The sequence below is a fragment of the Budorcas taxicolor genome, chromosome 11, assembly GCF_023091745.1.
Source record: "Budorcas taxicolor isolate Tak-1 chromosome 11, Takin1.1, whole genome shotgun sequence".
Taxonomy (NCBI): domain Eukaryota; kingdom Metazoa; phylum Chordata; class Mammalia; order Artiodactyla; family Bovidae; genus Budorcas; species Budorcas taxicolor.
The window spans coordinates 43,079,726-43,106,910 of NC_068920.1; the positions used below are offsets into that span (position 1 = coordinate 43,079,726).

The window sequence follows — 27,185 nt, forward strand, 5'->3', positions numbered from 1 at the left end:
CTCCTGCAATGGCAGGTGGATTCTTTCTGCGATATCTAATCCTTTATATTAGTGGCTGGTACTTCCTACTAGGACCCAGTAAGTTTTTGGTACACTTTGTGACCTCAGCTCTCCCCAGGTTGGTTAGGGGGATGCACAATCACGTTTCCCCTGGGCTCAAGGATACTCACAGGCAGCCCGAGAACAGTCCCTGGCAAGCTGTCAGTCTGCCTTCAGTGCAGGACACTGGTTTCTGTTTTCCAGTGATAGGACCATTTGGCCATGGTATTTGTTTCCTCATCTTAAGACCCATGAAGAGGCAAATTTCTGCTCTGAAGTTCAGATGTTTGAATGGCTTGAAACTGGATCACATCTATAGCTCCCTATAAAATAATGTACATACACAATGTACATGCAAGGACAATTAGCTCAAGTCCCTTACTGGACAATCTAGAATTGACTGTCAGTCCCTGACCAACATTCTGCTAGCATAACCCCCAAAGAGAGAACCGGGCTATCAGGACCTGGCATCGAGCGGCCTGATGGCCCTGAAGCAGGCAAGCACCCATCCTTGCTTTGAGGGACCAAACACTTGGTCACCTAACACTTTCTGTCAAAAGATTAAAGATCAACAGGGGGAAACTGTGAAGTACTACCTTATGGCAAGACTTTTAAGTGTCTTATTTGGCTAAGCCAGGTCTTCTACATGGGATCTTCCATCTTTGCAGCATGCAAGCGAACTCAAGACATTTGGGATCTAGTTCCCTGACTAGGGATTGAACCCTGGCCCCCTGCACTGAAAGCAGAGTTTTAGCCACTGGACTAAGGAAATCTCCAAAACAAGAAATCGTCTCTGGCCTTCTCTCTCCTGCCACTGTGCATTGTGTATCTAGCTACATTATGCATTGACCAAACTTTCCTCTTTGGCAGAAATTTCCCCTCAACCATAAAGAGCAATATTCTCCTAAGACAAGCCCTTAGAGGTAACATTCCATTTGATAAGGGGTCCCATGGCACTCAGGTCTGGACTGTATCAGCTGTCAGTTATTTGACGTACAGCCTTCCTCTCAAAAAAATTTATGTAACTGTGTCTTCACTTCTAATCAGAACAGTTCTTAGAGCTTTCTGAGATGCTCTTTCTGAGTTATGATTCTTAAATTTGGCTTGGATAAAGTTTTCCACTTCTTTTTAGATCGACTGATTAATGGCTCAGGGGCTCAGCATTCTACCATATTGTAGGAAACATCCACTTGGCTTGAAAGGGAAAAAAAAAACTCTGGTAAGCTTTGGTCTTCCAACAGGGCACAGAACCAGAGGAGGCTGCAAGATCAGAGCCTGTGTGACCAATACTGATAGCATAGAACTTCTTCACATAAGGTCCCTGGGTCCCTGAGAAGGATCTACAAATACCCTAAACTTCCAAGAAAAAACTGGAGTGTATGTTTTTCTGGGAAAGGGCCCTTCTCACAGATCCAGGAGTAGGTTAAAATCCTGAGCTAGAGAAAAGCACTAAGCCAGCTGCAATGATAAGACACTGGATATACCTAGAGCCAGCCTGAGAGCTTGCCAAGCTGTCGCTGAAGTTAGAACATGAACTCACGGGAAAGACAACCAAGTACCGTTTTTGTGTGCCTTCAATTTTAATTTTAAGTTCTAACTTAACTCAATTCTAACTTCAAGTTCTTCCAAAAACAAGGCCCCAGGAAACCCCAGGTTCAACATGCTCCTGGGCTTGGTCCACTGCTGTCTTGTACTCATAGGTAAGTGTTCAGTCACCAACAGTACAGCCCAGGAGAGACGTGATAGAAGAGGATTTCCTCCTCCGTGGCATAAGCCTTTGCTGGTTTCAGAGGTGGACGGTGGTCATCACAGGAACTCTTCCTTGGAACTGAGGTGGGATGCAGTGCAGGCTGGGAACATCACTGTGTTTCCCCTGGCCCCTTCCTCCAGTTTCTGAAGATATATTCTAGCAGAAAACAATCTTCCCTGAAGATACTGAGTGACAAGTCCATAAAACAACAACACACGCTTCCAGTGCACTATTTTCAGGTACGCTGAGGAAGAAAAAACAACTCCATTAATACAGATGTACCATAACCCTAACCTAAGCGTAAAAGCTTTCCAGAATTAAGATTCCTTCAACAGAGGAAGGAATATCCTTTTTGAAGTTAGTTTTTTATTCTCTCTCCATCTCCAGCTAAAATGAACACAGCAACAGAGAAGGTTTTTTGGTCACTCAAGTGTTTTCTATCCTGTAACTCTTGAGATACACACAGCCCCATGTCCTAACCAGGCATTCACTGTTTCAAGTATCTCCATCCACTAAATTTATGAGTACCAGCCACCTCCCACCCAAAGTTATTCTCATACACTTATAAATGCAAGATGACCTTTTAGGGGGTGAGGCCTGGCCCATTGAGAGTCCACCAAAGGGCAGTTTCAGCCCCACCTCACCTGGGTTTAGTTCAGCTGCCGGATGAGCTGATTGATGCGTTCACCTCGATAGCCTGGTGAGCCCACTTCCTTGAGGAAGCCCACTCTATTCTTGGTAGCATGACGGGCCACTGAGAGTTGGAAAGGGCATAGGAACCTTGAGATCGCCAGGAAATTCTTCCCCGGGAAGGCAATTTCATGAATGAGGTCTTCCAAGCAAATGACATCAAACTTTCCTAAGAAACATAAGGTTCAGATTCCTGTGTTTAGCACTTTCCCAGCACATACTGTGAGACTCTGATATGCCAGCGCTCAGCACTCTGGCAAGTTCTGGGGGCCCTTTCTGCTGACTCCTCAGACGCTCACTCACCCAGGTGCTCCTCAATAACTGTGTTGTCTGTCAGAGGGATGACCTTGTTCTTGACCTTCGCTTGTCCACGTTTCAAGATGAGTTCCCGAACAGACTTCAGATTTGGAAATCTATGTGAGGCAGAACGAAGCTCAATCACAGCACCGCCCGCCCCTGGCAGGCTGCACCACGCTGGCAGCGCAGTCCTGTAGCCTGGCTAAGGAGTCTCCCAACCCCTGTCCCCACGAGTGTCCTCAACACACTACAGCTGGGACACCTGGGAAGCATACACCCAAAGGAGGTGAAAAAAACCCACACAGCCCCAACTATGTAATTAGAAACTAAAATTTACAGATACAAATGACTGCCAGGTAAAGATGTTTATTTCCCAGCAAAAATAAAGTCATGGGTTATAATCTAGGACTTTGGCCTTATGTGACCCTATTCAAGAGTCTGAAAAAGTTTGAAATGAAATCCAAGTCTTTTTTGGGGTTTTAATGTTTGGCACGATGTTCCCCTGACTCAGCAACATAAGTGCTGGAGAACAGTACCCTGTGCGTCCCAATGTTCTCAACATTCTCCAGTATCGTGTAATGTGAATTCACACAAAAAACCATACTCACCCCCAGGTCACATAAGGTTCCACGATACGAAGCGTCTTTATGGTTTCAGGGGTCACTTTCACAAAGACACCACTGAAAATCTTATTCAGGCGAAGTCTGGCAATGGTCCTTTGCACCAGTGAACTCACCCCATTAATCCTGAAATGAACAGCTAAGTCAGGCTCTGCCCAGCAAGCACCATGAACTGTGTGCCACTAATGGGCACCCAGAGGGCAGGTTCAACTGAGTGGGAAGCAGCCATGTAAACAGATCACTTGCCAGGCTACGTGGAGCAAAGCCTGAGGTGCTACAGGGATAGGAATGGTCCCTGGACTTGTAATGGGGAGGGCTGTATGTGTCAAGCTAAGGACAATGGACTTGTGCCTGTGGGTATTAAAAGCTAGAGAAGATTTTAAGGAGACATAACCAGATTTGACAACCACCAAAGAGAGCATATAAAACAGAAACAAGAAAAGTGACACCCAAGTCTGGGAAGTTTAGCTAGACAGCTGATGTGATAGGCCAGGAAAGAGATCATGGGCAATGAAAGCCAATTATACTCTAATTTTAAAAATACAAATAAAAGGCAAAAAAGAGATTATGGGCAAGGGAAAGGATAGGAGGCTCACACATACTTAAAACCCACAGGTTTCTGGGACTTCCCTGGTGGTCCAGTGGCTAAGACTCTGTGCTCCTGATGCTAGAGGCCCAGGTTCAATCCCTGGTCAGGGAACTAGATCTCACATGCCACAGTGAAGATCGAAGATCCTGTGTGCTGAAACTGAGACCTGTTGTAGCCAAACAAAAACAAAACCCCACGTTTCTGACTTGGATGACTGGGTATGAAAGGGAGAGCTAACGCTGTATGTACCGGTAGGAATGGGTAAGGTTATTGCTGAATGTGAAAAAGCTCTCCCCAGCATTGACTATGCACCATCTGCTGGACCCTGGTTCCGTTCCTAAGAAACCACCCTGATCCTACACTTGAACTTCCTGCATCTCTGCCTGGAAAGCTGCCCCCCAAACTTTTCATGTGGGCAGGCCACAGCTTCCTGCTTCAAGTGTCCTAAACCACTACAGATCACACTGTGGCCCCCGTGTCCTAACATCCAGCACTTTGCCTTCACAGCAGTTAGTGTATTGTCATGTTTGTTTGCTTAATGTCAGTCTCCCTAATATATTTATATATTTTTTGGCTGCACCTTGTGGCACGTGGGATTCTTGGTTCCCTCACCAGGGATCAAACCTATCCTCCTGGAATGGAAGTGCACAGTCATAACCAATGGACCACCAGGAAAGTCCTAATCTCCCGAATCTTTTTTTTTTTTTTCATGTGGCTAACTTTAGTAGACATCTTTATTGAATTTGTTACAGTATTGCTTCTGTTTTATGTTTTGGTTTTTTGGCTACAAAGGCAGGTGGGATCTTAGTTCCACTGATCAAACCCACACCCCCTGCACTGGAAGGTGAAGTCTTAACCACTGGACCTCCAGGGAAGTCCTCCAGTCTCCCTAATTTTGAAGACAAAATCTGTTTTACTTAGCCCAGAATTCCTAGCACAACTTGCCTTTAGGGCTTAAATCTCATCTCCCTAAAAAGGGTCTAAAGCTGAACCAACAGTTTCCCCAGCCTCATGGAATCCACCAAGTTCCCTACCTTTCAATACGTACAACAAAGGCCAAGGAATGTTTGTCTGGCACTTCCAAGCCATGCGGTTTCACTTTTAGCCGTCTGAGTCGCACTCTGTCCCGTAGTTGCCGCCAGGAATCATGTACAAACCATTCTAGTCGCTTAAACTTGATTTGTTTTCCTTTCCTCTGCTACAGAGAAGGCAGACCATCATCACCATTTTTTTTTTGCCTCTGTATGCATCTTTTTTTTCACAAGAGTAATTCACCAGTCACTATTCATAGAGCTTATTTCCCCTATGGTCTGGAAAGGGGCACAAACAAACATCCTCTGTTTTTACTTTTTTAAATTTATTTTTACTTATTTTCTGGCTGCATTTCAGCATGCAGGATCTTAGTTCCCCGACCAGGGATTGAACCCATGCCCCCTGGGATAGAAGCAAGGATTCTTAGCCACTGGGATGCTAGGGACGGCCCCTCTATTCTTATATAATAAAAAAACAAGATCGACAAGAAAGAAGTGAAGCTGAGAAAACTTGGGAACTACTGGGAAAAGTCCCTTATAAACAAACGAAAAAACCAATGTACATGCTGTCAGCCCATGAACGGAGAAGCCTGGTAGGCTGCAGTCCTTGGGGTAGCTAAGAGTCAGACAGGACTGAGCGACTTCACTTTCACTTTTCACTTCCACGCACTGGAGAAGAAAATGGCAACCCACTCCAGTGTTCTTGCCTGGAAAATCCCAGGGACTGTAGAGCCTGATGGGCTGCCATCTATGGGGTCGCACAAAGTCGAACACGACTGAGGGACTTAGCAGCAGCAATGTTTACTATCAAGTAATACATCAAGTGTTTAGGGACCCTAACACTGTGTTAGGCATCATAAACTGCCTCCAAAATGTATTTCTCCAAAATCATGTAGCAAATAGCAAAAATTGTACAAAACTGGTACATTAAAAACTTTCTTCCAGATACAAATTCTGGTCTCTCAAATCACTTGGTATGAATCCGGAACTCTGCAATTACTTTCTTCCTTAACAACTCAAATCCAGTACTTTGCCCGTGGAAAGTGTTTGATACATTTTTTGCTAAACAAAGGCAAGAAACCAATATCGGGTACAACGCAACCGATGGGGGAAGGGGCCATCGGTACCAAGTCTAGTTCAACACGTGCTGGATACAACTCAAACACAAACTCTAATTCCCTCCACCTGGTTCCCACCATTACCTCCTTCCTTTGCAAAAGCGCCTGTTTTGCCTGGGTGGCTTTGAGGGCCTGATAAGCCTTCCTCTTTTTCAAGAGATTCTCTGGAACCAAAGGGATCTTTCTTCTTGGTCTGATACAGAAAATGGAGACCAGAGATAGTATTTAAGAAACACATATGCACCAGATTTCCAAAAGATATCCCGGGCCTAGGGAAACACTATCTTCAAATTCGTAAGGGCTGTGGCCCTTCCGAAATCTGTGGTTTCTAACACTAGCCCTCAAAATGGACCCCTCACATTTCCTAGGACCCAAAGACTTAATAAGTCACGAACCCCACAGCCACTAGTCCTCATACACGTCAACGGAGCTTCTAATGCCACAGCTTTATAGACTATCAGCGATGAGATTCCGCCCCGTGGAGTTGGGTCGCGTGCAGACCCAGCTACAGTGGTAACACTTAAGCACAGCTGGGGGAACCCCGCCTGCTCTCAGCCCGCTGCCCGAAAGTCAATCCTCGCCCCCTTGAGATGATGACCCGAGCTCCGCGGCGGCCCCCTTCGCCCACCCACACCAAGCCGTACGGCGCCTCACTCCTCTCTCTGTAATCTGGAGCCTTTCCTATTCTCTTCTTTCAGTCCACAAGTACCCTTATTTTCCGCCAGCGAGAAATAAACACTGTGGATGGCACCGGATGCTCAAGAAGCCACGCCAGAGATACACATCCCCAAACACTTACTCTTCCTCCGCCATTTTTCCAACGCGGCAGCTACTTACTCATGCGCAGTTCCAACCCCCAGGGCCGAGAGACGCCTCTCTACGTTTACTGGACCATAGAGACGTCTACTCTAGCTCAAGGCGGGGCGCACGGGGCGGCCCGGGCCGTCTTGGCAGTAGTAAACTGCTGAAGTTTTGCTAGCCTTGATTCCCGCCAAAAGTTACACAATGCTTCCTTCGCACTTCTTGGAAGCTTTTCGGAGCCGTGTCATTTTCAGAATCCAGTCCTTTCCATTCCAAGTGTACTCGCTTTAGCGCTGGAGGCGGGGATGTAAAGAAACATCGAGACGCTTCCCACAATGCACTGACTTCCGGTGGAGTGTGGGCGCTGGGCCTCCGGCTTCCGCTCGTTGCGCTACGCGTCTGCGTGGCTGGGTGGGGAGAGTTGGGACACCGGCTTTGGCGCTCTCTTGTGGGTAAAGGTGAATAAGAACCACTTAGGATGGTGGGAAAACGCAGCTCTGATTCCATCGGCCTGGCTCCGTCAGTGGATCCCTGAGCAAATTCTTTGACCCCTGTGTCCCTGAGTTTCTTTTTCCCATAGATAGACAATGGATCTTGCCTTATTACTAGTCTCAGGAGAGTTATATGAACCATTCCATCTAAAGCTCTTAGCACAAAGTCTGGCGCTAAGCGAACTTTTAACACTATGTTAATCGTTACTGGTGCTGAACCGAAAACTAGAAATTCCAACTTACTATCTCAGGACCTTCCCTCATACAGCTCTTACCGCCTGGAACATGCTTCCTTCTTTCCTGGTCTTCATAAAATAATGAAAACTCATGTCTTGTCTTTTCTGGAAACCTTACGAGCAGCGTGTCTCAGGCATTAATGTGCATCGGAGTTACCTGAGGATGTTGTTAAAATGCATGCTTTTTATTCAGGAAGGGGCGAGGATCAATACTTTACATTTTAAACGTGCTTCAAAGTGATACGGATGCTTCAGGACTGAAAACTACACTTTGACAACCAAGGTTCTTGAGTAGTCTCTGTCTTGAATTCTGTCAGGAAGCAATTATATTTTTAACATCTCTTCCCCATGATACTAGGAGAGCAGAGATCACACCTGCTTTGCTCATCACTGATCTAATGATCGTCAGCACAGGATTTTCAGTCTCAGCACTACTGGCATTTGGGGCCAGAAAATTCTTTGACAGGACAGGGACGGCTGTCTTGTGCATTATAGGGTGTCTAGCATCCTCAGTTGTGACAAAAAAGAAAAAAAAATGCTCCAGGCATTGCCACATGTCTAGCATAGTACATATATTTATCTTTTAAATATACATATTTATATATTTATCTTAAGATCTAAAACAATGTCATTATTTGACTGTACTTACAGGAACGGGGGCTTCCCAGGTAGCACTGGTGGTAAAAAACCCGCCTGCCAATGCAGGAGACATAAAAGACACGGGTTTGATCCCTGGTTGGGAAAGATCCCCCAGAGGAAGGCATGGCAACCTATTTCAGTATTCTTGCCTGGAGAATCCCTATGGACAGAGGAGCCTGGGGGGCTGAAGTCCATAGGGTTGTAGAGAGCTGGACAGGACTGAAGCGACTTAGCAGGCATGCAGGCACACACTTGCAGGCATATCCACAGATATTATCCTGTATTGCTTGGCTTATTGTTTCCCTGACTAGATTGGGGTCTCTGAAGGTTGAGAATTTGTCACATACTTCTCTGAATCTTCTACAGCACCTCTCAAAACAATGGACACCTGCAGGGACTTATTAACCATCTAAGCTCAAAACATCATTTTGGTTAAGTGCTATGTAACTATTAATACTTGAACCATGAAGTACCATGCACAGAGCTCAGTACCTGATGAATAAATGTCGAAGGACAACATGGTCTTCAGAATCACAGACTGTGGTGTGAGGCTCATTTTGACTCGCTCTTTCAGCACCTCACCATGTATCTTACTTTGTGGAAAGGCAAAAACAGAAAGGCCAGCAAACTATGAAACATCCATTACATAGTAAGCAAGAAACAAAATAAGTGTTTTGTAAGTTCCCCTCTACACATACAAGATAGGTTCTGTGGTACTAGAAGTTCTTTCAGAGGGGTTCAGTTCAGTTCAGTTCAGTCGCTCAGTCGTGTCCAACTCTGCGACCCCATGAATCGCAGCACACTAGGCCTCCCTGTCCATCACCAACTCCTGCAGTTCACTCAGATTCACGTCCTCGAGTCGGTGATGCCATCCAGCCAGCTCATCCTCTGTCGTCCCCTTCTCCTCCTGCCCCCAATCCCTCCCAGCATCAGAGTCTTTTCCAATGAGTCAACTCTTCGCATGAGGTGGCCAAAGTACTGGAGCTTCAGCTTCAGCATCATTCCTTCCAAAGAAATCCCAGGGTTGATCTCCTTCAGAATGGACTGGTTGGATCTCCTTGCAGTCCAAGGGACTCTCAAGAGTCTTCTCCAACACCACAGTCCAAAAGCATCAATTCTTCGGCGCTCAGCTTTCTTCACAGTCCAACTCTCACATCCATACATGACCACAGGAAAAACCATAGCCTTGACTAGACGGACCTTAGTCGGCAAAGTAATGTCTCTGCTTTTGAATATGCTATCTAGGTTGGTCATAACTTTTCTTCCAAGGAGTAAGCATCTTTTAATTTTATGGCTGCAGTCACCATCTGCAGTGATTTTGGAGCCCCCCAAAATAAAGTCTGACACTGTTTCTACTGTTTCCCCATCTATTTCCCATGAAGTGATGGGACCAGATGCCATGATCTTCGTTTTCTGAATGTTGAGCTTTAAGCCAACATTTTCACTCTCCTCTTTCACTTTCATCAAGAGGCTTTTTAGCTCCTCTTCACTTTCATGTAACGCTCCTGGCTGAGACTTGGAGGCCAGCAGTCAGGAGAGGCTCTCCAGGGCCAGCAGGTGGCGCTAGCAGAACACGTATTCTCAGGCCCAAAGCCGTCATTCCACCAGACTGATCCAAAGAGATGGAGTACTTCTCAAGGCCCAGATGGTCACTAACTACATGTTTATAGTGAAGTGAATATATGCCCTGAGCTCTGGGCAAGATAGATTTTTTTACTTGAAACAGGTTCCTGAATGAGAATGGAGCATGGCCATATACAGCCTCTAGAATCTGATTCTTTACAGCCAGACCGCATAGGCCTCAGTTCTCTTTTTCCTTGACCATTTCAGTTGTCCATCATTAGGGAATGGTTAGAACAATTTATGGAAGACTATGCAATTATTGATATATGCAGTGAGGTAGGTCTTTATGTCCTGAAATCTCAGTGGTATTTTTTTCTGTTTTGGCCTACTGACCTCTGTCCCCTTTTCTCTTGTGGGCTGAGTGAGCTCTCCTTCATTGGGTACAGTCTTTGGAGGGTGGGGCGTCAAATCCAAACACACTTGACCTCCCAATACATCCGTTGAAGGGGTCTCTGGAACATCTTTTCAACTCCTACCTGCCCATAAGACCCTAACCTTCTCTCCTCCAGATTTTGAATCTTCAACGGAGTGACAGTGGAAGAAACAGAATTAGTCTTTTAAGGATTTCTACCTCCTAAGGAAGGCCTCCTGGAGTTTTCTTATTCCTGTCTTTCTCAAGTCTTCAAATTCTTTGTTTTCGGAATTTGACCCCCAAAAACTTTAATTAATTTTTTGCTGATTAAGTTTAGAATTTTAATTTTTATTTATTTATTGGCCATGCTGTTTGGTTTGAGATATTTTAGTTCCCTGACCAGGGATCAAACCCATGGCCCCTGCAATGGAAGCACAGGGTACTAACTACTGGATTAGCAGAAAATTCCCTGAAGTCTTCAAGCTCTTCAATCTTCCTTTAATCTTTATCCTTCCTATAAAACTTTATGCCGTTAACTGACCAGATGGGTTTCTGTTACGTAAAACCAAAGAATCCTAACTATAGAACTCCCAGACATTTGGCTATGTTTGAAAAATCAAGATACAGAATAGAGTACAAAGGATATATAGGAAAGTGTTAGCTGCCCTGGTGGCTCAGACAGTAAAGAATCTGCCTACAATGCGGGAGACCTGGGTTGGGAAGATCCCCTGGAGGGGGACACGGCAACCTGCTCCAGTATTCTGGCCTGGAGAACCCCCATGGACAGAGGAGCCTGGTGGGCTACAGTCCATGGGGTTGCAGCGTTGGACACGACTGAGCACCTAACACACAACTAACACACACATAGGAAAGTGCTGACGGAGGTTATTTTGGGGAAATGGGAGTAGGGCCTGGAATAGGAGAAAGACTGACACTTTGTGGTGCGCCCTTTATCACTTAAGAAAGCACTCTCTTAGGTTCTTGTGATTTGCCTGTTTTAGAAACCACTTGACTGTATGTTTGTTGGTTTGTTTTTTAGGACTCCTTGCAAGGGACTTCCTTGGTGGTCCAGTGGTTAAGATGCCAATGCAGGGGCATCGATTAGATCCCCGATGGGGGAACTAGGATCCATGATAAACAAAATTCAGAGCCAACGTTCTGTGGTTCTCTGAATTGGCTCTGGGATTCCTTTCCTAACATATATCTGCATTTTGGGATTATTTGGACTCCATGCCTTCTCAGTAAGGCAAAAGCATCACACCCCACACACCCAAAAGTGGGCCCAACTTGCAATTTCCTGTCCGCCCCAAACCTCTTTCTTGAATTAGGACCCTTCTTGCAGTCAACTTTTGTTTCAGGATTTCCTGGTTGCCTCCTCAGAGAGTGCCATGGGGCCCCCAGGCGGCCGGTGGGAGAGAGCAACCAGGTGAGCCTGGAGTTGGGAAAGAACATGGACAGCAGCTTTAGGTCCTGATAAACGAGCAAAGGGGGCAAAAGTGAAAGGGGAAAAGGAGAGAGCTGGTGGAGGCAGCTCTCAGGGGAGCTGAGGGCGTGGGCAGAGAGCATGCTGTAGGCAAGACCAAATGCAAAACAGAACCACCCAGACCTCTTGTCAATTATTTAGGGGATAATGGAACTTTAGCTTTTCCTACCTTCCACATTCCTTTAAGACTTCATTTTACACCTTAAAAAGTGGAGAATCAGGACAAGTCTTCCCAGTTGATAGGCAAGGAAGCAAAGGATGAGAGTAACTTGCACGAAGCTGTCTGATGAGAGTTTAGGTGAAGTCCTGGGGCCTGTTCCCAGGTTCTGCTGCTAAAGACACTTTCCGTGCCCACCCGCTCCCACCTCCCATTGTACCGCTTTCCTTGACCTTCACACGTGATTTGCTCCAGCACATGCCTACAATGAATATAGATCAGGGACTCATGAAGGCCTGTGTGTGCTCCAGTGCAACAGGCTATTCACTTTAGCCTGTATGTATCCTTTAGAATCCACTTGATACTGCAAAGGTGCTCCTGCAGTTTGTGTCTGCTGCACCAGATTTCTCCATATAGTTAACACTATAAAATTCCTCTATCTTCATTCATGCAAAAAGTATCATACTTATTTTTTCTCAAACGTACCTCAGGAAATTGCACCATGGAACCATGGAAATAAGAGGGGCATGGGAATATAGATCGTGGCTCTCTACCAAGTGGAGATCCGGAAAAATTTTAGCCCCAAGTTTCTTTTCTCTTGGAATGTAGCTATTTATGGACTTGTTTCCTCTCTAGACTGAGCTCCTTGAGCATAGACATCACACCTGAGTGACCTGTAGATGCCCAGGGTTTAGCACACTGCCTGCAAACTGCTCGATAGTTTGATACTTAATGCCAGATGCCTGGGAGTCCACCCTCTGTCTCTGAAGCAGAGCCAGAGCTCAGATCCAGTGCCACAGATATCCTGCCTGAGCGATGCTGCTGCTGTGCCCCAAGATGGTAGAGTTTCTTTCCTTTCCCTTCCCTTTTCCCCCAGTAACTCCCTGGCTACTCTCCCTACATCAGGTAGTGCTAGGACCCCTCTCCTGGGACAGGGCCTCTCGTACACAGGGCTCAGGGCTCTAACCATCCTAAGAGGTTTTTCTTCTGTGTGTGCTCCGGCGCAACACACAGACTTCACTCCTAACCAAGTAGCCAGATGATCCTTCTCTTTATTCACGGGGCACACCCACTGTAAATGGGCAGAGGGGCAAGACTATCATGTTGGTGACGTATCTGTCCTTAGCAAGGGGAGCAGCTCGACAGCAGGACACCACTGCAAAAGATATTAAGGGATCTGTCCACTGATGTCATTATTCTAACTTCTGTTAAGACATAGAATGACTTCCTCTTTATATATTGATTACTGAAGAATCTTGATATCCCAACTGCTTCCACCTAATGGTGGGGGTGGGGAAGGGAGCCATTAAACCATAAAATAAGGAGGCTGAGTATAAATTCTAGGAGAAAGCAATGGCACCCCACTCCAGTACTCTTGCCTGGAAAATCATATGGGCAGAGGAGCTTGGTAGGCTGCAGTCCATGGGGTCGCTAAGAGTCGGACACGACTGAGCGACTTCACTTTCACCTTTCACTTTCATGCACTGGAGAAGGAAATGGCAACCCACTCCAGTGTTCTTGCCTGGAGAATCCCAGGGATGGGGGAGCCTGGCGGGCTGCCGTCTATGGGGTCGCACAGAGTCGGACACGACTGAAGTGACTTAGCAGCAGCAAGTATAAATTCTAGGCCCCAAAGAAAAAGGTAAGGAGTCTTAGACTTTTACTCCACAAAGTTTCCACTCTGGTAGTTTTCCTGACCATTTCAGTAAAGTTACACTTGGGAGGGAGTATAGGAATTCAGAAGTGCCCCTGGGGCTGACTTTATAGACATAACAGGGGTTATTTCTCAATATAATTTGGTCAAATGTGTGAATCCAAAGGGAAACGTGTTCATTCTAGAACAAGCCTCATGTCAGACAGTTCTTAATCTTTTTCATTTTTAACCTATCCCTTAGCCTTCTTGTCCCCGCAGAAACAAAATAAATATAATGACTACAGGAAATTAAGGAAATTTCTCGCAGATTGAGACCTTTAAATGACCTCATTTTTCCTTCCTTAGTTAAGGGCCCATGTGGCAGGAGTCCCGGGAGGGAGGCCTGACATGTACTTGACTAAACTTTCTCACTGATCAACTTTAAACTGTTTGGAAAGGCTGATCAATTAAAATCCTACCCCTTCACCGGCAGAGGTAGTTTTGAGTAACAGGATTTAATAACAGAAAGCCCGCTGGACACTTACTTACCCTTTTCTTCTAGGAAAAGCAGCCATTCTTCTTTGCAAAATCAAGACAATCACAGTTGCACATTTTCCCAAATCTTTGGCTGTATTGCAATGGTTGTTTCATTTTGTAATCTCCAACTAAACATTTCCTAACCATGGATTAACAATATAGTTACTGACTGGTTTCTTTTAACAGTATTTATCCAACATAACAAAATAAACTGCAATTTGTTATACTTTTTTTTACAAAACATTTTATAAATATTTTTACAAAATGTATACAAAGCAATTTCAAGTGAGACATACTATACAAATGAAGGTATTTAAGCAAATAAAGCCCACACCACACTGACAGTGAGTGACGCGTCCTCTTTAAGTCAAGTCAGTCTGTAAGGCCTCCCTAATCTAACAAAGTTTACTAAATTCTTCAGCGCTAAAATAGTTCTTTTTCGTAATTGCCAGTTTAAAATTTGCTTTATCTTTAGGCAGTACTTAAGGACACAGAAAATCAAATGCTTAATAACAAATTCACACTCTTCCACAACAACAGGAAAAAAAAAAAAGAAAAGAAAATGATTTTTGTTACTGAGCACGAGTAGCTCTAAAACTTAACTTTGACTAATGAACCTTAACAACTGGATGCTGGCCATCCGAGGCTGAGCTCTCGCCCTCCACCAGAGGGGCCTCGACACGCGAGTTATGACCTAATCACAGGAGTAAAATGTATTTCGTAATCGTCATTTGTCATTATCTAGAACTTTCCTCCGTTAAAAGTAAACTTACATACAAGGACACAAAAATTTACAAGTTTCATTTTGGTAAATTAGGCTCTCTGTTTTCAAGACAAGTGTCAAGTCTTTACAAAACCCTTTATGATGGTAGATTGAAAAGCTGGGACTGGGGTAGTGGGGCAGGGTAGGGAAGGAGAGTGGTGACAAACGTACATGAATCTAGCTTGTCTCTTAAGAATTCCACTGATTCGGTAATTAACGTAACTCATCAGTAGCCCCCAAGAAGGCTTCCAGGTATAAATTTCCACAATGAGAAGAATTTGACCAGGAGGAACCACCTTAAAGTCTTGCTAGTAACGAGGGAAGCATGAGCCCTAAGAGAAGAAGAGCCTGTGACATCATGGGGTTCAGAGCAGGGTGTTATCCCAGGGCTGCCCAAACAGAAAGTTCCAGCTGGCAACACCGACTTATCTTTCTCATATGTTACAATACGGGGAAAAAGGGGATATCTGCAACTTGGACATTGGCACACATGAGGAAAACATGGCAACTGTGAAATGCCCCAGACTTTCTGGTTTCTATTGGCTCAGGGCTGGGAGTGGGGAGAAGGTATTTTGCTTTTGGAAGACTGGCAGTCTCCCAGGATTTCTCTGTCTGTGTGTGGGGGAGGGCACTAAGGGGCAGGCAGAGTCTAGGTCTTCTGTTGTATTTTCTAGGAATCAGAAGCCCTCCTTTCCACTGCAGGCCAATCTGGAAAAGAAATGCCCAACATGACGACAGGGGGTTGTCCTCATGTTGAGGAAGGCCAGAAGTAGATCTTGGCAACGTGTTCGAGTGAAGACCAGTGGGAGTTCCTCTAAAGCCAGAGAGATGGACAGAAGAGATGAGAGCCTGTCCACATAAGAGGGAGGGTGACTGTACACTCTGTAGCCAAAATAGCCTCTGTGCCTGAACAGCCCAGACACACGCACGCATGTCAGACAGCACGCACGGAATGCCGCGTGTAGCGTTCCCAGTGCTGAGGGACACTGATGGTTGCAGGGACCTTGAGAATGAAAGTGACAACAGAAATGGGAGGACCTGGGGCAGGCATACACAAAGGAAAACGGGGAAAGCTCCCCGAAAAGAAGTATCAATAAATAAAGCAGTAAGTCACACCCATGAACATGAACAAGGGCCAAACCATGACAGGGCGTGTCCTTTGGCTCTCAAGTGGGCATCCGGGTCTCAGACCTTTCCCTTCAGTGGTGGGCTGGCTGGTTACCTTTGGTCTGTCTGTGTTTTGGTAATGATTGCTGCCGGGGGGTGTGACTACTGTTCTCAGACAAGAAGAAGCAGAAACAAGGCCAAAGTCCCCTTAACACTTAAACTGAAAAATTATAACACAGTTTTCAAATGAAAGTGCTTTGGACGCTTGGCTATTTGTTGTGGGAGGGGGTGCGTAGAGAGGTTGAATGAAACAAAACCCAGCAACCAACAAAAACATACATTGTATGTTGACTAGATCCAATTGTAGAATGCAAAACACTTGTTTTTTTCTCAACAGTGAACATAATATATATGCTTTTACATATATACATATTATATTCCTCAAGGCTCGATCCTGGCCTCCCCTGCACACTGTGCCACTTAACTGGTTTCCATTTTTCCTTTATTTTGCCTGGTGAGATTATCTCAAGTCACGCTGTCGCAACTCAAAACAAAGTTTTCCCTACATGAAATTCAACATGGATATAAGAGGTGAGGTTTTGCTCAGGGAGCATCAGAAAAGCACTTGAATGAACAGGAAGCCCTGCTTGTGCGCTATAGGTGCTCAGGCCGGGGTTGTGGGTCCCAGCAGAGTAGCCAGGACTAACTGCTCACAGAAGGCCGAGGGGAGAGCCATGCGGTCTCCTGGCCCACGACAGCCCCAAGACCCACCCCCCTCGAAGCCCAAATTTGGAGATGCAGTGGGGATATTCTTTAAAAAGTATCTTCTAACAGTCCTGTTTGATTTTCTTTAATAAAGTCTGTTCTTTTCAAATGACTTATGATTGTCAGAATTTTACCTAGGGCCAAGTGTACTGTGATCTCATTGAATTATAGTGTTTGGGAAAAAAAATAAACAACAACAAAAATGACGATAAGCACTTTTAAAACACTTGAAATGTATAGGGCCTATCAGACTGCTTTCTAATAAGGATCCGCTTTACTGAAGGATCTCCCTGTAACCATGACGAGTATTGCTCTTAAACAAAGAATGGGATTGAAATTAGAAAGAAAAACCTGTGAAGAAAGATCAAGCAGGCTGGAGACAGGAGACCGTTTCCATTGCTTTTGCCAGGAAAGAATGTAACTTGTCCGGGGCAGGGTCTCGGGGCAGGCAAGGGGAGGACTGCGCTATTAACACTCTAGGATACTATTTACAGCTGCTTCTAAAATAGAGTCAGTTTCTACAACGCCTTCACTGTGGTCCGGGATGAACTTTTCCAGGCAGTTTTCCTGCGAAGCCATTGGAGAAAAGTTGGGGAAATCTAACTCGACAGAGCCGCTAACCGTGGGGTCACTCTGGGACTGCCGCCCAGCCTTTTTGAGTTCCAAGATGTTCTTAAATGTCGTTTCTAAACTCTTAGTGAGCTGGAGATCGGGCTGGGGCTCGCCTGACCCTTTCATGATGTCTGTGTGTAAAACTTCATTCTTTGGAGAATTCCGCAGCGTCTTGTCCTGGAAGGAGCTGTTACAGGTCATCTCCAGGTGCGAATCTACTAGGAGGCTTGAGAGTTTGCTGTCGGGACCATGATCTGGTCTGGACGAGTTTTTCCGGTGGCCTTCAGGCCCAGGGGAGCACTCGCTGCCTTTTGCGGAGTCTCTCCGGCTGGTTTTCTCTTCAGATGCACTCCGGTACTGAGCGGAGCCCACTTTGTCAAATTTCAGTGCTCTGCCGAGGCAGTCGGTTTTTTTAGAAATGTTTCCTTCTGCGGAGACCACGATGTGATTAGGCACTAGATGAAATTGGTCATGATTCATTGGTTCTGCCAGGCCTGCTCTGGCTCGGTCTCTGCTCTGGGCCTTGGCCATCAGATGCACGGAACTTGCTGTTTTACCGCCATGCTGGTCACTCCGGCCGAACTGCATCTCATGGGCAGCTTTATCGAGTTTGAAGGAACAACAGAAATCAGCCTGAAAACCCTCTGCAATTGGGAACGAAAAGGACGTTAATGAAAGAAGGAGACAGTGAGACTAGACAGCTGCCCCTCAGTGGGTCAGGTGCAGACTGCCCCACCCCACCCTCTCAATCAGTCGTTCACGTCCAGGAACGTGCAGAAGCACAGTTGGAGGGTGCCCTATAAAAGCAACCTGTAAATGATATATACAAGTGGGAACCAGAACTGGAAGAAAGCTTGTAGGAATAAAAACATTTATAGGATGGTGAAAATACGGGTGAAAATCCATACTCCACAAATTGTTATAATGTTATTGGATTTAAAAATTTCAGAGGCTAGAAAATAGTATGGAGAATACTTTTTTCTTTCTTTTTTTTCCTATTTTTTGGCCATACCGTGTGGTATGCAGGATTTTAGTTTCCCAGTCAGGGATGGGACCCATGCTGCCTCCATTGGCAGGCAGATTCATAACCACTGGACCACCAGGGCAGTCCTGAGAACCCATTTCTAAAAGGCGGAATGTGGGTTGACTCTAGCATGATGCAAACGGCAGGAAGCTGATGGGGTGTTCAGAGTACCCACAAGGAGCACTACCATCCAATAGCTTACGGGCAGGGACCGTGCCTCACTGACTCCCCCCAACAAGGTCTGGCACACAGTAAGACAACTCAATAACTGGCTGAGGTTTACTTGCTTCTGGGAAGGCTTCTGACTTACTTTAGTTCTCAAAAACTAGAGAAAGATTGAGAAGTGTCAGTTTACAGGAGAGAAGAAGACTCAGTTAACCAAATGTCAAATTCCGGTTTGGATTTTGCAGAACATAGACCTTCTCAGAGGGTTCATATTGTGCTCTCAACTCTGGATTTTTTCTCCCTGGAATCCAGGCTCTACCTTCAGGTCTTATCCCACAAGGTCAGTTCAGATGGTCTCCCCAAAGCCACGGCCCCGGAACCCTGGCAGGAGCTCTCCTCGGCTTTCACTCTGACATTTCTTACCGGGGTCTACGAGTGCCAAACGCTTGTCCCGGGACAGAGAAGCTCTTTCCTCCTGGTTGAACATTCTGTCAATCATCACCATCTCAGCGGAGGGGTTGATCCGCTAAAAATGAGAGAGTCTAGTCATTTCAGATGCCTTTTAACAACTGCGAACATCTTGCTGCATTTGGGGGACAGAGGAAGCAATCAGAGAAGAAAATGTGTTTATCATTGACATATTTTTTAAAATTGTATTTTTTGGGAAAAGGTCATTTACAACATTGGTACAAACTTCAAAAGGTACTAAAAGGGGAGGTGGAAAGTGAGCCTTCCTTCTTCGCCTGACCTGTGCAATGCCTTCCCACCCACCCAGGGCCCTCTCTGTAGGCACCCGCTGCCGTGGCAAACTCTTCCAGAGATACTTTATGCACACGCACACATTTACATTATTCATTCTCTATTTCTTGCACACAAATGACAAGCAACTATATGCACTATTCTCTCCTTATTCCCTCCTCTGCTTAATGATATGTTGGAAATCTTTTTGTTCAGACACTCTTACTTCATGTTTTGCTATGCTGTAATTGTATTCTGGCCTTGCAGCACAGCTTGTGGGATCTTAGGCCCCTGATCAGGGACTGAACCTGGGCCATGGTAGTGACAGTGCAGAGTCCTAACCACCGGACCACCAGGGAATTCCCTATGATTGTGTTTTGTATTAAGGCTTTCCTTCGAATTATTTCTTGCTGTACAGAATCAAATCTTATTTACTCTTATTTTACATAAAATAATTTATGTTTTATTTATTCAACATAAAATAATTTAACATAATTCATGGCAGACATAATTTGTCCAAATAATTAGTTCATTTGTCCAAATCTGTACAAATGATCCTTTTCTCATGAATGACAGTTAGTCTTCTTGATAGCTCAGTTTTATTACAGAAATGACTGTCAAAGCAAGAACAACTGTTTGACTTTGGTGGCACAATTTAAAATAAATATATATAAGTTACAGGCATATCTCATTTCATTGTGCTTTGTAGATACTGCATTTTTTTTAAACAAATTGAAGGTTTGTGGCAACCCTGCACTGAGAAAGTCTACTGGCACCATTTTCCTAGCAAACGTTGAACAATATTTGCTTATTTCATGTCTCTGTGTCATGTTTGGGTAATTCTCCCAATATTTCAAACCCTCTGCCAGCAAAAAGATTACAACTCACTGAAGGCTCAGATGATGGTTAGCATTTTTAAGCAATAAAGTATTTTAAATTAAGACATACACATTTTTGTTCTGGACACAATGCTATTGCATACTTAACAGATTATAGTGTAAACATAACTTTTATATGCATCGGGAAACCAAAAAATTCATGTGAGTCACTTTACTGTGATATTCACTTTATTGAGGTGGTCTGGGGAAATAAACCCTCAATAGCTCTGACGTATGCCTGTTTATGGAACAACACACTGGTTTCAAATAGGAAAAGGAGTACGTCAAGGCTGTATATTGTCACCCTGCTTATTTAACTTCTATGCAGAGTACATCATGAGAAACGCTGGGCTGGAAGAAGCACAAGCTGGAATCAAGATTGCCGGGAGAAATATCAATAACCTCAGATATGCAGATGACACCACCCTTGTGGCAGAAAGTGAAGAGGAACTAAAAAGCCTCTTGAGGAAAGTGAAAGAGGAGAGTGAAAAAGTTGGCTTAAAACATTCAGAAAACGAACATCATGGCATCTGGTCCCATCACTTCATGGGAAATCAGTGGAAACAGTGTCAGACTTTATTTTTTGGGGCTCCAAAATTACTGCAGATGGTGATTGCAGCCATGAAATTAAAAGATGCTTACTCCTTGGAAGGAAAGTTATGACCAACCTAGATAGTATATTCAAAAGCAGAGACATTACTTTGCCGACTAAGGTCCGTCTAATCAAGGTTATGGTTTTTCCAGTAGTCATGTATGGATGTGAGAGTTGGACTGTGAGAAAAGCTGAGTGCTGAAGAACTGATGCTTTTGAACTGTGGTGTTGGAGAAGAGTCCCTTGGACTGCAAGGAGATCCAACCAGTCCATTCTGAAGGAGATCAACCCTGGGATTTCTTTGGAAGGAATGATGCTAAAGCTGAAACTCCAGTACTTTGGCCACCTCATGCGAAGAGTTGACTCATTGGAAAAGACTCTGATGCTGGGAGGGATTGGGGGCAGGAGGAGAAGGGGACGACCGAGGATGAGATGGCTAGATGGCATCACTGACTCTATGGACGTGAGTTTGAGTGAACTCTGGGAGTTGGTGATGGACAGGAAGGCCTGGCGTGCTGCGATTCATGGGGTCACAAAGAGTCGGACATGACTGAGCGACTGAACTGAACTGAACTGATGCCTGTTTATATATATATATATATATATATATATATATATATATATATACACACACACACACGCATAAACACATACATACATATTTACACTATACAGTATACCATATAATATAGTTCACTTACTCTTCCAAGGTAAATTTTCAAAGCTGATTTCAAATTAAAAGCCAGTTATGGACTCCCCTGGTGGTACAGTGGATAAGAATCCAGCTGCCAATGCAGGGAACATGGGTTCCATCTGTGGTCTGGGAAGATTCCCACATGACTCGGAACGAAGCCCACATGCCGTTAACTACTAAGCCTGTGCCCTAGAGGCCGGGAACCAATACTACCAAAGCCTGCAAACCCGAGCAGCCACTGCAGTGAGAAGTCTGCGCACCACGAGAGGACGGCCCCCACTTGCCGCAACCAGAGAGAAGCCCGTACATAGCAACAGAGACCCAGCGCAACCGAAAAAAAAGAAGCCACTTGTAAGAGACCAATTTATTAGTCTGTATGATTTTAGAACTGCTTCTAAAATCTCAGATAGATTTGGTCTTTCCATCATTTTCAGAGATAATCTTACTCCTTTCTCTAGTTCGCTATGCTTTAAAATCAATTTTAGTTTCTATTTGGAGGGCTGAAAATGCTCTGGAGTTAGGGGGTGCTGATGGCTGCATAGTCTGTGAACATATTAAAATCCATCAGGTTGTACATTTTAAAATGAAGCATGATTTTTATGACATTAGTGATCTCTCAACTGAAAACAAGACAAAACTAATTTTAACATCTGTCACCGCATCTTTTCAGATATTATTCTGAACAACCTTCAGCAGAAGTGTCACCAGTCCTCTCCTGCCTCTTAAGTTGATGAGATGCAGTGGACAGCATCGGAGTATGGAGGGGGGTCAGGTGGTCCTGGTCTGTATCCCATCTCTGCTAATTACAGAACAAACTTCCTGGCTGTATGGTGTCGGGCAAGTTACGTAAGCAAGCCCCAATTCCTCACTTGGCACCAGGAAAACAATGGCACGCATTGAGAGTGATCAATCACGGAGAGCACAGCGCTTGTATTTGCGTCGGCCAAAAAGTTCGTACGGAAAATGCACAGAAAACCCAAACAAACTTTTTGGCCAACCCACAGCTGCTGTTAGTAGTAGATACAGGCAAAGGTAAGTTTTTCTACAATTTTAAGTATCTGTTCCTTTTAAACTATGGTGGGAAAATGTAATTCCTTGAAGTTTTTCTCTCTGAGTTAGTAGCTGTGACCTATGGAGTTTAAGAAACAAACTGTGCTCAGTGGAACTTTACCATGGCGTCCTCCAAGAGCAGGCATCTGTACTTGTTAAGCATAGCTTGGGTCCTTTTCAGGAGCTGAGTGGCAACTGTTTCAAATTCACTGTCAACTTTAAAAAGAGAGAGAGGAAAAAAACAGTGAGAGAGTGCACATCAACCACTAGGCCCTTCCTTCCTCCATTTTCTCTCTTAGTTTAGCTCTTCCTTGGTTAGATGCGATGCCTCTGCACGGCTTTCCCTTCCTGTTCACTGGCATGTGCTCTCAGAAACTCATTTTAATAGTAGCTTGTTTTAACTCTGATTAGGAAACCAAAACATAACTCCTTTAAGATCATCTATAAAAGAAAACCACGAAACACAGCACAGCAGCAAATATCAGTGAACAGAGAGTCATCTACTAGCTCAGGGGACCGAAGCCTCCACTTGCTTCCAGAGCATGAAAATCTGAAACACTGAGACACTGGGGTCCTACTGTCTGGGCTGGGCAGACCAGGCTCCCATAACCACACCAACTGGTCCATGGCATCTCGCACGTCATGGTCCTGTGGCTCTGTCCTTTGTCTCCAAACGTCTCAGTTTCCACTTCGCTCTTCTCAGAGCCTCCACATCCCTATTTCATGCTGGATGAGGATGAAGAGCACCCTGGCCCTCCCAGGGAAGCTCCCAGTGGGCTGATGGCTGCACTCCCGTTAGAGACACTGGCCAAAAGGACAAGTCTGGGGGCAGCTGAGGGGCTGATTCAAGCAGTGGAGGGTGCCTAACGGGGTCCAGGCTGGGAACGTGGTGGGAAGGAGAGTAGAACTGGGCAGCGTGGCTGAGAGAGGCAGCAGGGCCAGGCATCGGAATGGGCTAAGCTCGAGGTGGGATAAGAGGATGTTACTTCTAAACGTTTTGCCAGCTTCTGGATGTGGGGCAGTGCCTTGGACTGCCTTTGGAATCTCAAAGCTTTTAGAGGGCTACAGCATCTATCTAATTCATAAAGGTGATGCTAACAGCTCAGGGTATGTGTGTACTCAGCCTAAACGCAAGGACTGTGCCTGAATCACTGTGCAGAGCACCTAGCCCAGGGCTGTCCCCCCTGCAGCCAGAGTCCAGACAATGTTCTGCATTCACTGCCCTCAAACTTGCCCATAAAATGTCCAGACATTTGGGTATCCCTTCACAGAATGCAGAGAAAAATAAGTCACAATTCTCAACATGGCCTGGGAAACCAAGCAAATTGGGGAGATGGCAGGTCTGTGGTGAAAAAGAGTACTCCAGTGACCACCTGGGGGCAACGAGCTCAGGTTCTCCCGTCGGCCGTGTCCCCAGGAGGCGCTCTGGGGCTCCAGCCTGCTCACCTTTCTTCAGGTCCTCCTCCGTGGGCATGGAGCCCTGGCACACGTGGTAGGACAGCAGCCTCTGCACCGCGTCACTGAGTGACCGGAACTGATTTTTGTCAGGCGTCACCGCGTGGGCTTGGTCCCTCTGTAACTGCTGGAGAATGCTGTGAGAGAGAAATTGCCGATGGCTGTGTTGAATCATGTCAAGAAATCTAATCACAATGGTCATTCGTATGCAAAGACAATGAGACATCCAGGGATGTTATCATCTATAGTATAGTTTTATACTCTGTACATCATGGTGGGTTTAGTTCAGTCTGACCCTGAGTTTAGTCTCAAAGTATGACCCTGGCCTCTAAACCACCGTGTTCCCACCAACCATTCAAGTGCAGGTGCTCACACAGACCCTGGCAAAGCCTCACCACTGGCCAGCTAAGCTTCTGGTTAACATTTCTGTTCTGAACAGAGGGATTTATCTAACCCTGCTTCTCAGAGACCCCGAGGCCAGTCAAAGGGCATGTGGTTGCTAAGAAGACAAAGAACTATTCTTAAGAACAAAAGGGTAAGCAGTAGGCTCAAAGTACATTTGATATATATACAGGTGCTAACAAACTATAGGGAAAGGCTTCCAGAGTATACTTTAAAAACATATAGCATTGTGACCTGACGGCTGTTGTCTATTTGTTGAAGGTTAGAAACCTAGAAAAACATTCAAAATGGGTCATTTCCGAAGGGGACTCACAAAGCTCCTTTAGTCAGCTGTTTGGCAGCAGGCCTCTTCTGTCCTCCCGGATGACCATCCACCTGAGGACAAAACACACCTCTTCTTAGTCCCTTCTGTAGAAAACATAAGCAGAACACAGTTCCACATAAAGGTCACTGTGGCTGCAGCCTTTTCAACTCTTTATCAAGAGCACACTCTAAGAATGTAGAATTTGCCACGTTGGAAAACGAAACAAGGAAGTCCCACAGACCCATGCAGCAAAGCTGCGCTGTGTCAAGATTATAGACAGCTGTGCTATCAGCTCCTTGAAGGGATTCACTTGTACCTTACAGCCTGAATTCCCAGCTCCCTCTACAAACACTTCACTATGTTTTTATTTTTTCTTTTGGCCACCTCGTGACACGTGGAACTTCCCTGACCAGGGATCAAACTCATGCCCCTCTGCAGTAGAAACAGAATCTTAACCGCTGGACAACCAGGGAAGCCCTTAAATGCTCATTATTGTTTTTAGTTTGGCTGCACCAGTTCTTAGTTGCAGCATGTGAGAGCTAATTCCCTGACTAGAGATCGATCCGGGACCCCTGCACTGGAAGCGCACAGAGTCTTAGCCACTGCATGACTGGAGAAGTCCTTTCATTGTATTTTTGAAAAATAATATTTTAAGTGCCAGCTTCATAAACAGCTGAACATTCAGTAGATAGTCCTTAACTCATCTTCTCAGTAGTCAAAAAGGGAGCAAACACATCTGGGCTCTTGTTACATCCAGTCCAGGTGTGTGATCTAGCAGGGTACTTCTTAGATCATAGTAAGGAACAAATACTCCTTATGTCAGAACCTGAGAACTGAGCCAGGTCCTTCACTGAGTATTCCAGGCAGGCCCAGACAATCACAAATTTCATTAAGCTGCTGCTGCTAAGTCTCTTCAGTCGTGTCTGACTCTGTGTGACCCTATAGACGGCAGCCCACCAGGCTCCCCCGTCCCTGGGATTCTCCAGGCAAGAACACTGGAGCGGGTTGCCATTTCCTTCTCCAATGCATGAAAGTGAAAAGTTAAAGTGAAGTTGCTCAGTTGTGTCCGACTCTCAGCGACCCCATGGACTGCAGCCCACCAGGCACCTCCATCTATGGGATTTTCCAGGCAAGAGTACTGGAGTGGGGTGCCATTGCCTTGCTATTAACTGGTAAAACTGATGGAAAAGAAACTAAGCCCTTAGAAAATGGAAGACAAAAAATTTGTTTCTTCCTTTTTAGACCAGTGGATGAGTTAAAAGACCATAGAGTCTGACTACTTCCTACACTCTGACAGGGGAAAAAAATCTCTAGTATAGCTAAGAGGAACAGATCCACTTTTGATAAGATAATGGTCATTATCATTCAACAGTAAACTTCATTTTTGAGTGCCTATTATGTGTCGGCTGCTGGTATATTATTTTGTATTCAGAATCATTTTTTTTTTTTAAAGATAAATTTTTGCACTGTTTTGTTTTATTTAATAAGTACTTAATATTTTCACATGAATACATTTTCCAAGAAAAATCAGAATGGAATTTTTCAACTAAAATGTAATTAAAAGGCTATAAATTATTCTTTCTTTAAACAAATGTATTAATGTATTACTATTTTATTTTGGGACACATTCTATTTACTTTTGCTCTTGAGGATTAATTTCTTCTTTTTAATTAAACTTTCTGTTTTGGAGTACAGCTGATTAATAATGTTGTGATAGTTTCAGGTGGACAACTGCTGGTATCTTATTGATTCATGAAGAAATCATAGCACTGAAAGTATGTAAGGAATAGATGCATTCATCCTAGAAACACTGATATGACAAGACCTGGACACTGATATGACAAGACCTGGCCCTTGGGGAAGGTCTTCAGCGAGCACTTTTGTGGGCATACAGGGCATCGGGGCTGACTGTATAGAAGGGGATGTGACATTTTCTTTCAATCACACTGAACATTAAGAAGCCAGGCAAACTGTCTTCTACCTGCACCGCTGGCTGGCCAGGAGGTGATCCAACGACTTTTTCCTGGGGCTGTGTGGTTCCTAAGGACGCTGGTATAACTTTGCTTCCAGAATCCTGCCCTATTAGAATGAACACATGAGACAACATTCAACAGAAACAGCAAATCAGGCCTGGCAGGTAACCCCTAGAGTCTAATGTACATACATTACTGAACTTGCTGAAATAAATTTATCATGGATGTTGGCTATGAGAAAGGAAAGCAGGAAGTCCATTTATCTACCAAAGTGCAAAAAGCAGAGGTAAGGGTTAGGAAAGATTATTTAGGTAACACATAGAAATAAACACATCCCTGAATCGTAATAAATAAAAGCTGTCAATGCTGCAGTTTCCAATCATCTAAGGTCTACAGAACAGGCCTCGGGCCAGTGATCTGTCAGTACTGCCGAACCTCCAAATACTCACAACTTCAGGAAAGGGAGGCCCAAACGGGACTGGCTCTGAGTGTTCACAGTGTCATCTTTTCTGGTACTTATTGAGCAGTGTGGGTGTTCAAAGCTTTAGAAGCAATGGGAGACATGACCCATGACACT

General features: G+C 44.9%; 2 protein-coding genes and 1 non-coding gene across 4 annotated transcripts in view; 1 reads left to right on the forward strand and 2 right to left on the reverse strand.

Annotated features, from left to right (window-relative positions):
- Positions 1–1,595: 1,595 nt before the first annotated feature.
- Positions 1,596–6,982, reverse strand: RPL7L1 (ribosomal protein L7 like 1). Its single transcript, XM_052648790.1, has 7 exons — positions 6,934–6,982; positions 6,219–6,327; positions 5,020–5,183; positions 3,385–3,522; positions 2,783–2,892; positions 2,434–2,648; positions 1,596–2,033 (listed from the first exon to the last, which is right to left on the reverse strand). Exons 1-6 carry the CDS (start codon positions 6,945–6,947, stop codon positions 2,440–2,442), a joined length of 744 nt encoding a protein of 247 aa, XP_052504750.1. The 5' UTR covers positions 6,948–6,982; the 3' UTR covers positions 1,596–2,033; positions 2,434–2,439.
- Positions 4,024–4,096, forward strand: TRNAR-CCU (transfer RNA arginine (anticodon CCU)). Its single transcript has one exon. It is a non-coding gene; the product is annotated as a tRNA-Arg (tRNA).
- A 7,297-nt stretch (positions 6,983–14,279) lies between the features above and the next one.
- Positions 14,280–27,185, reverse strand: part of BICRAL (BICRA like chromatin remodeling complex associated protein) — a 34,324-nt gene continuing 21,418 nt past the window's right edge. For both annotated transcript variants that reach the window (XM_052648061.1, XM_052648060.1), the window contains 6 exons: positions 26,617–26,714; positions 24,645–24,706; positions 23,921–24,066; positions 22,596–22,690; positions 18,946–19,048; positions 14,280–17,977 (listed from right to left, as the gene is read on the reverse strand). In XM_052648061.1, the coding sequence (XP_052504021.1) occupies positions 17,190–17,977; positions 18,946–19,048; positions 22,596–22,690; positions 23,921–24,066; positions 24,645–24,706; positions 26,617–26,714 (1,292 nt within the window). In that variant the 3' untranslated portion in view covers positions 14,280–17,189. The remainder of the gene's footprint in view (positions 17,978–18,945; positions 19,049–22,595; positions 22,691–23,920; positions 24,067–24,644; positions 24,707–26,616; positions 26,715–27,185) is intronic.